At 43.8% G+C, this 11,401-nt stretch overlaps 1 protein-coding gene across 3 annotated transcripts; it reads right to left on the bottom strand.

Moving 5' to 3' along the window:
- Nucleotides 1–553: 553 nt before the first annotated feature.
- LOC140907611 (guanine nucleotide-binding protein G(I)/G(S)/G(O) subunit gamma-11) lies at nucleotides 554–6,050 on the bottom strand. 3 transcript variants are annotated; one of them, XM_073333927.2, is made up of 3 exons: nucleotides 5,545–6,050; nucleotides 5,052–5,150; nucleotides 554–810 (listed from the first exon to the last, which is right to left on the bottom strand). In XM_073333927.2, the coding sequence occupies exons 2-3, from the start codon at nucleotides 5,145–5,147 to the stop codon at nucleotides 685–687; spliced, it is 222 nt and encodes a 73-aa protein (XP_073190028.1). In that variant the 5' UTR covers nucleotides 5,148–5,150; nucleotides 5,545–6,050; the 3' UTR covers nucleotides 554–684. The 3 variants fall into 3 exon arrangements, with proteins under 3 accessions (XP_073190028.1, XP_073190027.1, XP_073190026.1); XM_073333926.2 differs by lacking the exon at nucleotides 5,545–6,050 and adding an exon at nucleotides 5,346–5,527; XM_073333925.2 differs by lacking the exon at nucleotides 5,545–6,050 and adding an exon at nucleotides 5,275–5,523.
- Nucleotides 6,051–11,401: the final 5,351 nt, after the last annotated feature.

Consider the following 11,401-nt stretch of genomic DNA (forward strand, 5'->3'; position numbering starts at 1 on the left):
TGCAGCCCTTAGCAAACCCAGGCGGCTGCGGGCTACACGCTGCTCCCGGGAAGTTTCCGCTGCTGGGAAAGGCGCTGCAAACAGCCCCTCCCCGTGCGCCCGCCGGTGTCGGGGACTCAGCCTGCTGCTCCAGTCGTTCGAACTTAGGGGTGAGAGATTTTTCTCTTCCTTTTGTTCGGTTTAGTTCAATGAGACTTTTAAACGACTCGATCGTCCCGCCTTGACGTAGCCCCGAAGTAGTTCTTGTTCTGGCGGCTGGGTGGTTCAGGGTGTGCCACACGCATCATGCAACGAAAATCCAAACGTTTGATCATGTTCTTTGCATATCTTTGCTAAGGAACACTAAAGCGTTGGTAGAAGCAAGAGTTTTTATTAAAACAAGCTAGTAAACGCAAGAGTCAAGAAACAACACGCTAAACAGACACTACAGGCAAATGCCCATTAGTACATTAAGCAAGTATCTGTCCCCTCTGGGGAACAATACTTAGAATACAATTTAGAATATTATCAAGTAGTGAGATATAATTAGATCATATAAAGAGATAAACAAGAGTCTCATTCAAGGTTGGTGGTGTTTTTAATCCATTGACAGTACTCTTCAACAAGGACCCATGGAACTGAGGACAAACTAGTTATACGCTAAAGGTACAATAATGTATGTTCCAATTGCAGGAAATTTTTCTTTCATGCAATGACGCAGCCTCCTTTCTCTTTAAAGGGATTCCTATCTTCAGGAATACCCTTGACCAAAGGATCCTCTCCAGATCTTTCTTCAATGTAGTTCTTTATATCTTCAGAACATTTGGACACCTTAAATAAAAGAAGACATAAGGTTCTGCTTTATACATAGCAATCACATTTCCCATTAGACTATAAAGACAACGTTCACTGCATAACATTCGTTTTCTCTTTCTTATATTTACATAATATGTAAAGGACCTGAGGCTGCAAGTGCTCCACATGTGATCACCGAGCACCTCCAAAATCTGTCCCTAATTTAAAACAAAAACAAACACCTACTTGTGTTATAATAATCTCTAACATTATTAAAACTGAAGGGATGTTAAAGGTCAAGTTTCTTTTCTTTTTATTCCCACTACTGTTTTGTAAAATGTATTTTTTTTTCTTCTGAACCAGTCAATAAATGGTTTATTTGGTGAGCTGTTTGTTCCTCTTCCAAGCATGTGTTTCATATTTATTGGCAAAAGAAGTAAAGGTCATATTTTTCAAAAGTGACGAGTAATTCTGGATGCATCAATACTTTGGTGTCCAACTTGAGATACCTTTTAGGAGCCTCCTTTTCAGAAAACACTGAGCGTTCTCCTTCTGAAAATCAGGCTTTTAAAAGTATCTCCAGTTGCACTCCAAAATCAATAGTCACCTTTGAAAATGTTGGCTAAGATGTATTTTTTAAAAAATCTGCAAGCAACAGCTTAATGTTGCATCACACATCCACATAAGCTTCTGTGTGAAAACATACAGTATATCATAGTAGGGGTTATACACAGCCTAGTCCTGCAGTTACTGTGCATAAAAATCCTCCACTGATTTAAAAATAAAAAACTAAAACCTAATAATTTATTTAAATTAGGATCACAAAAACTCACATTATTTCAATGGTACTCATATGCAGAATCTGCTGCAGAATCAGTAGAATTTGAACCCAAACTCAATGTAACATTACACATTTTTCCAAATAAATGCTTCAGTAGCCTTTTTTTCTATTATAACAAAAGCCAACAGCCAAGGTGTAGTCCTACAATAACAAGCCTGTTGAATGGAAGACAACAAATTCAACAAGGAAGCACATTTCACCTATCAGTTACAAAGGGTTCTTATAAACAGCAATTAGTATAACATCCTGAAAATTATGAAAAACACATTGACATTGTCCTTTCAAGCATACAGTGGTTCTCCAATAGACACTTGTTTGCAGCAACACTTTGTAAGAGCAACGTCCCCTTATGAGCAACATTTCCCCTGGGAGTGCTTTCCTTATTGTGAATTGTTGACACTCCCCATAACAACAACAGCCACTTAGGAGCAACATAACTAAAGAGCACCATATGTTCCTACTCATGAGCATCTACTGTAATATGCTATGTGATATTTTGTGACAAATTCATAGCAAAGTAATGTGCTAACATGGGACTATAGTCTCCCTTCCAATATAGAGAGCCACAGAAGGGGGGAAACTCCTAGAGCAGTGGTTCTCAAGCAGGGGTCCATGTCCCCCTGGAGGGGCCACAGTCAGGCTTCAGGGGGTTTGCCAAGTAGGGCCAGCATTAGACTTGCTCGGGCCCAGGACAGAAAACTGAAGCCCTACCGCACTGAGCTGAAGCCCAGGCCCCTGAGCCCCATCACCCGGGGAGGAAGCCGAAGCCTGAGTGATGTAGATTTGCAGGGCCCCAGTGGCACAAGGTCCTACTGGATCAGATCAAAGGTCCTTCTAGCCCGGTATTCTGTCTTCTGACAATGGCCAATGCCAGGTGCCCCAGAGGGAATGAACAGAACAGGTAATCCTCATGCCCTGTTGCCCATTCCCAATTTCTGGCAAACAGAGGCTAGGAACACCATCCCTGCCCATCCTGGCTAATAGCCATTGATGGACCTATCCTCCATGAATTTATATAATTCTTTTTTGAACCCTGTTATAGCCTTGGCCTTCACAGCATCCTCTGGCAAAGCGTTCCATAGGTTGACTGTGTGTTGTGTAAAGAAAGACTTCCTTTTATTTTAAACCTGCTGCCTATTAATTTCATTTGATGACCCCCTCGTTCTTGTGTTATGAGAAGGAGTAAGTAACACTTCCTTATTTACTTTCTCAATACCAGTCATGATTTTATACACCTAAATCATATCCCCCCTTATTTGTCTCTTTTCCAAGCTGAAAAGTGGCAGTCTTATTAATCTCTCCTCATATGGAAGCTGTTCCATACCCCAATCATTAATTCTAATCAGTTGGCATGCTTGCTGCCCCTTAATGCGGGCCCTGACTTTTATATGCAGGAGAAAACCAGTTATTGTGGTGATTTATGCATATGGATAATCGGAAACATAATTGACAGGAAATAAAAGACTGGAATGTATAACAATGCAACCTTAGCATCCATAAAGGTGAGGGACACTCTCTTTGCTGGCATTCAGGAGATTCCTGACTATGCCTTCTCCTAAATTTCTCAGACTCTCAGCTTATTTACAATAATGTCCTTTCTTTTTAAATACATTAGATTATGTGCAGCCTATGGAGTGTTTTTCCATCACTTCAATGTTTTTGAGGCAAGAATCAGATGTTCTTATGCATTTATACACATTGCAAGGAGCTCTGGATCCTATTGGAGCTTCTTGGTTCTGTTGTAATATAAATAACTATAATCACTCTAATAAAAATCACTGAGATCTATTTCACGGGCTAAAATACCCCTCTGACATCAATATTTTGTTTCTGAGCAAAGTCCCTGAACCTGCAGGCTGTAACTTTATTCAGATGGATAGTCCCATTGACATCGTGTGAGTAAAGTTATACAGCTGCTTAAGTCGATGCAGGGTTAAATTCAGGGCCCCATCCTGCTCCCACTGAAGTGAACAGGAGTTTTGTCAATGACTCCAATAGGAACAGGAGCAGATCGGAAATCTATGTATCAAGAAGGTTCATCTCCAGAAAACGTGCATGGTAAAATACATCCCACGGTGTTGACTGCATACTACTTCACAAGGTGAATCACCAGAAACAACGACAACAACAACAGAACACCTTTAAGTTTTGAATCGACCCTTATGGACCACGGTTCTCCAACAACTCTTCTCTGTTGTCCTTCTGTGGACCACTTCACAATAGGGAGAGACTTTGGGGGATTCCTCCCACCTCTCCGGCCATTCTGTGTCTGGCCTGGTAGCCCTGCAAACCACCAGAAAGAACTCTGAAGACCAGACTCTGAGAACCACTGGCTTGTACTGTTTTGTTTTAACTAACAAGGCTGCTTTGAATGATAGGACTTGGTTTCTGGGAGCCAGCAAAATCATTTTGTGTTCTAGAACATCTCCAAAATGTCTATTTCCGATCAAATTCAGTGGGGGCGGGGGGGGAATCCCGTGGTTGAGGTCACATATTCCAATGTTCAGCACACAGTGGATATTTTATCCCACAGTTTAAAAGTCTGAATGGTCCCTTGTCTTCATTTCCTCTTCGGAGAGCAGTTTCAGCTGCCCTGTGCCAGCTGCGCCGCGCCCTCGCTGAGCCCTTGGGTTTAGCTGCAGCGACTACCGGATTTAGCGCTAACACCCTATGATTAGCTTGTTAATGTGTTTTCCTCCTTCTTTCTACAATTATAGAGACTTTCTCAGGCTGTGTCACTCACATTTAACCTCCACAGGTCTGGATCCTCCTTCCTATAGTTTTCAGAAGTGTTTAGCTCTGGTTTCTGTGGCGGAAGGTAACAGGTACAGTAGCCAGAAGCTAAACTACGTGGGGAGCGAGAAACTAACCTAAAATCTCTTAAAGTTACTGCGCGTTAAGGATATTTTAAAAACACACAAAGACACCAAGGCCCCAATGTCTGTTTCATCGCTTCAGTTGTTGAGACAGACTTCAACGCCCACCTCCACCTTCTGCAAGAAGGGAGAGTTCGTGGGGTCTGAAATCCTTTCCCCAGTCTGAGATCGCACTTGTGCGCCTTTTCTCCCGTCAGTGAGCCCTTGAGAGGAGGCGAAACTAACCAGCTCATTGAACCGCGCTGGCATCTGTCTGCAGGTCTCATTGCACTCCCATAAAGAGAGTCAGCGCTTCGAGGGGCGTGAGGACCCTTCCCCGCGCTGGGAGATGCACTGCGGCGCTCACCATTGAGAGGTTAGTTGAGGCACTGTTGTGAACCTAAGGCTGAAAAGAAGCAGAGTAACTTCCAAACTGCCCCCAACCCCGGAGACTCGAGAGCTAAAGATCTTGTTCACGCCCCAGCCTGACCTCGTCTCCAATCTGCCTCCCCGGGGCGATGGGGCTATTTCAGCCGCAGGCTCTCAGGGGGCTGGGGAGGGGGCAGCCTGGGGGAACTCACCGGTTGTCTTTCCAACTTCACTTCTTTCCGGAGCTGCTCAACTTCCATTTTCAGTTTATCCTTTTCGCTCAAATCCTCTATATTGATCGCCGGCATTTTCTAGTTGTAAAAAGGGGAGCGAGTTACCCTCTCGGAGGAGGTGCTGGGACCCAGCGGTTCGCGAAAGAGCCCCCTCCCCACCCCACCCCACCCTCCCCTACCCTACCCTGAGGGCATGACTTACTGTTGTCCCGGGCGAAATTGACCCGATTCTCTGAAGTAACAACTTCCTCTCCAATAAACTCCCTCACGCACCTTCCCCAGAGTGCTCCGGTCCAGCTAGCTACTCACACCCGCGACTCCTGGGGTTTAAATCAGCAGCATAAGCTTCCTAAACGGATCAAACCCAGCAGTGTGACCCCCTCCCTTCCACCCTGACCGAGAGGACGTTTACACTAGGCACTGCACACAACGAACAACGATTTACTTTTCCCTCCCCTTCCTCCATTCAAACCTTCAGTTCTCGCCTTTGCTGTATAAATAGGTATCAACTCTCTTATGTAAACCTGGCCGGCCAGTAACGGAGGGGGTTGGGGGGAAATCGGGTAACATTGATTAATCCGTTTAAATCCCAGTGTATTTAATCTGGTATTAACACGGAGTTCGACACCTAGGCGCAGTGTCACCGCTGTAATGCAGAGAACAAGGCGCGGAAGGAGGAGGGCTGACTGCTCTGGGGAAGAGGATGTGTGTGCTGAAAACTTTCTCCACAAGGAAGAAGCCAGACATATTTAGAACACACGTCCTTTGAGAGGAAGCAGATTTGCTGAGGAAATGTCCGGCCTTTTTGTGTGCCGGATTCCTGGTGGTACCGAACGACAAGGCTGGTGGAGGAAAGCGGTGGCGGTTAAGACGGGCATATAGACTCATATAACAATGTTGCAGCAAGAGTGATCTGGTTCACAGAGCACAGTCTGGAAAAGGACCACGAAATCCCCCTTGAAATTGTTTCTTCCTTGTGTTAAATTAAAACACTCTGTAAACATTTGGAACTCCTGATTCGTCTGACTTTCTTTTCTCTGCTGGGAAGGCGAATGGGAGAGGTTGGGTGGCCAACTCCGCCGGGAGAGCTGTGTGGTGTGACTCCAGTTAATGGAGTGCAATGTTTTCCAATCCACCCCCCTCCCCGCCCTTCTCCGCCTCTCTTTCTCTGTTTTCTCTCTTGTACAGGGACAGGTTTCAGAGTGGTAGCTGTGTTAGTCTGTATCAGGAAAACAACAACAACAAAACCCCCCAAAAAACAAAAAAGAGGAGTACTTGTGGCACCTTAGAGACTAACAATTTTATTTGGGCATAAGGGTTGCTGGGCTAAAACCCACTTCATCAGATACATGCAGTGGAAAATACAGTAGGAAGATATATATACACAGAGAACATGAAAAAATGGGTGTTGCCATACCAACTGTAATGAGACTAATCAGTTAAGGTGGGCTGTTATCAGCACCGGTGTATATATATCTTCCTACTGTATTTTCCACTGCATGCATCTGATGAAGTGGGTTTTAGCCCAGGAAAGCTTATGCCCAAATAAATTTGTTAGTCTCTAAGGTGCCACAGGTACTCCTCATTTTAGTTTTTGTTTTTTTGGGGGGTTTTGTTGTTGTTGTTGTTGTTTTCCTGATACAGACTAACACAGCTACCACTCTGAAACTTGTCGCTGTACAAAGGAATGTAAAGGAATGGCTCTGGGCTCAGGAAGCCCTGCCCTGCACCTGCAGGAAATGCTGCAGGAAATGCTCCAACTGGAGGAGGAGTTAAGAAGTAGGGGAGCAGCTCCTTAGGAAGCAGACCAGGGAAAACAGCAGACCTGTGACCTTCAGTGTCAGCTGAAGAGAGCTGACAGAAAGGCGGAATCTCTCCCCATGACAACTGCCAAAGGGTCCCTCTGTGAGGGAAGGGAGGAGCTGCTACAGAGATAACGTGAGGAGGAAGCATTTCTCATTCCCCCTCAGGTGGACTCTGAGTTTTGTTAATCCTGCTTTACTTTGCTTGGACTACCCCAGCAGGGGATCTGATCTGCCCCAGGAGCGTGGGCCATGCTGCAAGAGGAGGCAGTTGCCACCCAGGAAGAGAAATTATATGCAGTTGCCAGAAAATTCTGTGTACTGAGTGGTCAACCCTCATGCTGCCTAAACTCAGATGGTGACCCAGGAACTATCACAGGGGGGTGATAGGAAGTGGCCTGGGAAGGACAGCCTTAAGTCTCCCTGGCTGTCAGACCACTGATAGCCTTCAAAGAGCCCTGGGTCAGAGCCTGGTGGAGTGGGAGGGCTGGGGCTCCCCTACCAACAGGTCCATGCAAGGCATGGGCCTAAGCCCTGATCACTAGGAAATGCTACTCTACCAACCAACCCCTGAGTGAGGACTAAGAAAAGGAGTACGTGTGGCACCTTAGAGACTAACAAGGGAAATTGTCTTCCCTCCCTCCTAACTTTCACCTTTTCTTACCATCACTTGCTGTGTCTTCTCTTCAGAGCCTACACTCTCTTGGGCATAAACTGTCTCAATGTGTTTGTTTAGTGTCTAACACAATGGATCCTAGATCCCGATAGGGACCTCTGGCTACTACTGTAATATATTAATAATTAATACACTCAGACAGCCATGTCTCATTCCACTGAATAAGGCTGCATTACTGTATCCTTAGGATTACACATCTGACCATATAAGTGACCACATGGAAAAAGGAGAGCTCAGTACTGTGATGTCATGTTTGTTTCCTTTCACCTTCTCTCCACCCATACCAGCTATGCAACTCCCTTCAGCTTTTATAAAAAAAATCCCCAAGACCCACCTTTTCCTCTTGAGTCCTGCTGCTGAAATGTTTTTTCAAGGCTTCAGTCTTCTCCTGCTTCAACCACTGCAACTTTCCCCTCTCTGGCCTACTGATTTTTACCTTGCCCACCATCAGTCTCCCCAGAATGTAGCTGCTAAAATACATTCCCTTTCTCACTGTTCATTCCCTTATTTTCATCACCTACCTGTTGCTTTTGGAATCAAATTCAAGCTCCTGGTTTTCACTACTCGGCACTGTCTAGCACCACTGCTGCTGCCTGTATCTCAGTGCTTCTGTTTCCTTGTATCAGCACAGCCACACTTTGCACCTTGCAAAGTTTCTGCTTACTTACCCTAGTAGCTACCGTTTAGAGTCACAGGTAAAAAACAAGTGTGCATTAGGGGAAAGTTGGTAGAGGACTTAGTGAACAATTTTGTAGCATCTTCTCTTTATGGGTATGTCAAATGTGACTCCTATTCAGGAAAGCTATGGTTCTTGCCACTCTATCTCCAAAAATGACTCCAATAATGGAGGCAAATCTTACTCACTTTATGCACATGACTAGTTCTATTGACGTCATAAGAACGGCCATACTGGGTCAGACCAAAGGTCCATCTAGCCCAGTATCCTGTCTTTTGACAGTGGCCAATGCCAGGTGCCCCAGATGGAACCAAAAGAATAGGTACTCATCAAGTGATCCATTCCCAGCTTCTGGCAAACATCACTGTCCATCCTGGCTAATAGCCATTGATGAACCTATCCTCCATGGATTTATCTAGTTCTTTTTTGAACCCTCTTATAATCTTGGCCTTCACAACATCATCTGGCAAAGAGTTCCACAGGCTGACTGTGTGAAGAAATACTTCCTTTTGTTTGTTTTAAACCTGCTGCCTATTAATTTCATTTGGTGACCCCGAGTTCTTGTGTTATGAGGAGTAAATAACACTTCCTAATACTCAGTGGAATAACATAAAAAAGCAAGATTTCAGTGTCCCAACTGTGCATGTTATCACATAACACCCTAAAGCAAAGACCCATTTGTATGGTCATTTTATTAGTCTCTTCTTTCTTACAAAGAACAGCTCTACATTTTAAATCTCTCGTCTTGTTGAACTGAAAGCGCAGTTGACTAAATATTGCACCGCACTGTAAAAATGATAGACAGGTTTAAATTAAACAATGGTTTATGTGTGTGTGTGATGGTGGAAGTGAGTGCATTAATTCTGCTGTTTGTTTAAAATATTCAATTTTTTTCAATTCTAACCAAATATGATGCATTCTAAAGAACATCAGTCTAGTCACATTTAAGTCAGTTGAGAATTTGTTAATATTAGAAAAATGACATTTTGACTTTGCAAGAAATGGAAAAGGTATGTTTGCACTTCAGGGAACCAAGTTTCATTACATCTGATGCTACTAATAACCCTAACTAAAACCCAGGACATCTGTTATTAACTGTCACAATACCAGGATTGCTAAACATGACAGCTGTGTCCTTGTGGTAACAGCTCAGGTTGTATTAAGGTAGTTTGGTCTGTGTTACTAAACCATCCATTTATCCCTTATCAATCTGATTATAAATATGTGTGTGTGCACAGATAGATATAAAAGCTAAAGGATATATTTTAAAGAGAGAATACAGATGAATGATAGAAATACAGGAATGAAGTATACAGAGAAAGAGAGCTCTACAAACTGGGTGCTTTGTGGGTCAATATGAACAACACTCGGTGAGTATTCTTTTCTTCTTTGCTTTTTCCCCTTTCTGGAAAATTTCCTGTATTAGCTTTAGTTTGCATATCCTCCACTGCAGAAAAGTTGGTTATTAGAATACATCAAAGGTATCTCTTTTTAATTTTTTGTATATTTTTATTTATACATACTGTAGGTGTACATGACATTTTGCAAATAAATAAAAATGGCAAGTCCTTGTTGCTCCAGGGATCTAGACATCTAAGGGAGACACAGCATAGTCAGGATGACAATAAAAGGGAGGGAGGACATCAGAGTAAGATATGGGGATAGAGTTATTTTTATCTAAGATCTTCTTCTTCTTCTCTCAATTAATGTATTCAATCTGGAGAAAATGTTAGTTAATGAAAGGTCTATATGTGATGGTATACTTTAAAGATAAAAAAGCTCTGCTAGACAATTGAGCTAATCCTCTGCCAGGACAGGATGGACACCCTTGGTGTAGATTTCTATATGTTAGAGAACATACTTTGATTCAAAGCTGTAACTGGGTATATGTGCAAGTGGTTAAAAGTTCTCGGCTGCCTCCTTTTTAAATTAAAAATTATTCACCAAATACAACTCCAATGGGTTACCTTTTTTTTCTTGCAAAGTCCACTGAAATGTTGCAGTGAAATACAGAGGCAACAGCGCCATAATATTAGACAGTTTCCCTAAATAGTCAACTTCATTGTAATTTGCATAGATTATTATAAAGCCAGAAGGGACCATTGTGCTTCTCAAATTTGACCTTTGCACAAGGACTTCCCTAAATTGATCCCTGTTTGAACAAAAGCATGACTTTTAGAAAAATGTTCATTCTTAATTTTAAAAATTGCAGTGATGGAGAATTCACGGCAACCCTTAAATTGTTCCAAGGGTTAATTGCCCTCCCTGTTTTTTGGTTTTTTTTTAAAGCACCTTATTTCTAGTCTTAATTTGTCAAGCTTCAATTTCTAGCCATTGGATCCTAAATCTTTGTCTGCTAGATTGAAGAATCTTCTATTATCGAAGTTCTGTTCCCTGTTTATAGTCTGTGTTCAAGTCCCGCCGCCCCTCCCCCCAACGTTTTTTTTTTTTTTGTATAAACTGCAGTCCCTTGCATGCACTGGCCTAAGGGTCACCATGCATCAGCTTTTCCAGCAGCCACTAATTTCCCTATTTCTAAACTTTTACTCAACTTTTCCTTTCGTAAAAAACGGAGCTGCCACAAACTCTTACATTTGAGCAAAAGTAAACGGTTATTGCTAACACTAAGTACAGTCACCACAAATAGCACTTAAATGGGATATGTCGCTTTAGCATCATCAAACGGAACAATGACTTGAAGATGTACCCAGTAGCCGAAAAGGCAAGGTAAGAAAGGAGGGGTCAGTTATCCTTTGATAGGCCCGTGATCAGCACGACAGGACAAATCGGAAACTTGCCTTCTCCCCAGCAGGGGGTTTGACAGGCAGCTTATTGCGTAGCCTGATGTATGATTGATCCGCACAGGTGACAAGGGGGCAATCTTGCCTGCCATCATCGCGGAGGAAGTTGAAAGCATTCCTCACGCTCAGGACTCCCTGATGTGCCACTCTTGGCTCCTGGAGCGGAGCTGACGGTTGCTCTATTGTACCCTCCCCGCCCGCTCTTTCCCTCCCCGGGGGGAGCAAAGGGCCTTCCCCGGAGTTACTCGCCTGGGAACTGCCCAGGACCCAGCGGAACCTGGCCGCGGAGCCGGCCTGACGCGCTCCCAAGCGGTGGGAAGGGGCTCTTCGAATCGCCGCCCTGCCCCATAGGCGTGACTCGGCCTGCGCGCCAC

Source organism: Lepidochelys kempii, chromosome 2, assembly GCF_965140285.1.
Source record: "Lepidochelys kempii isolate rLepKem1 chromosome 2, rLepKem1.hap1, whole genome shotgun sequence".
Lineage (NCBI taxonomy): Eukaryota > Metazoa > Chordata > Testudines > Cheloniidae > Lepidochelys > Lepidochelys kempii.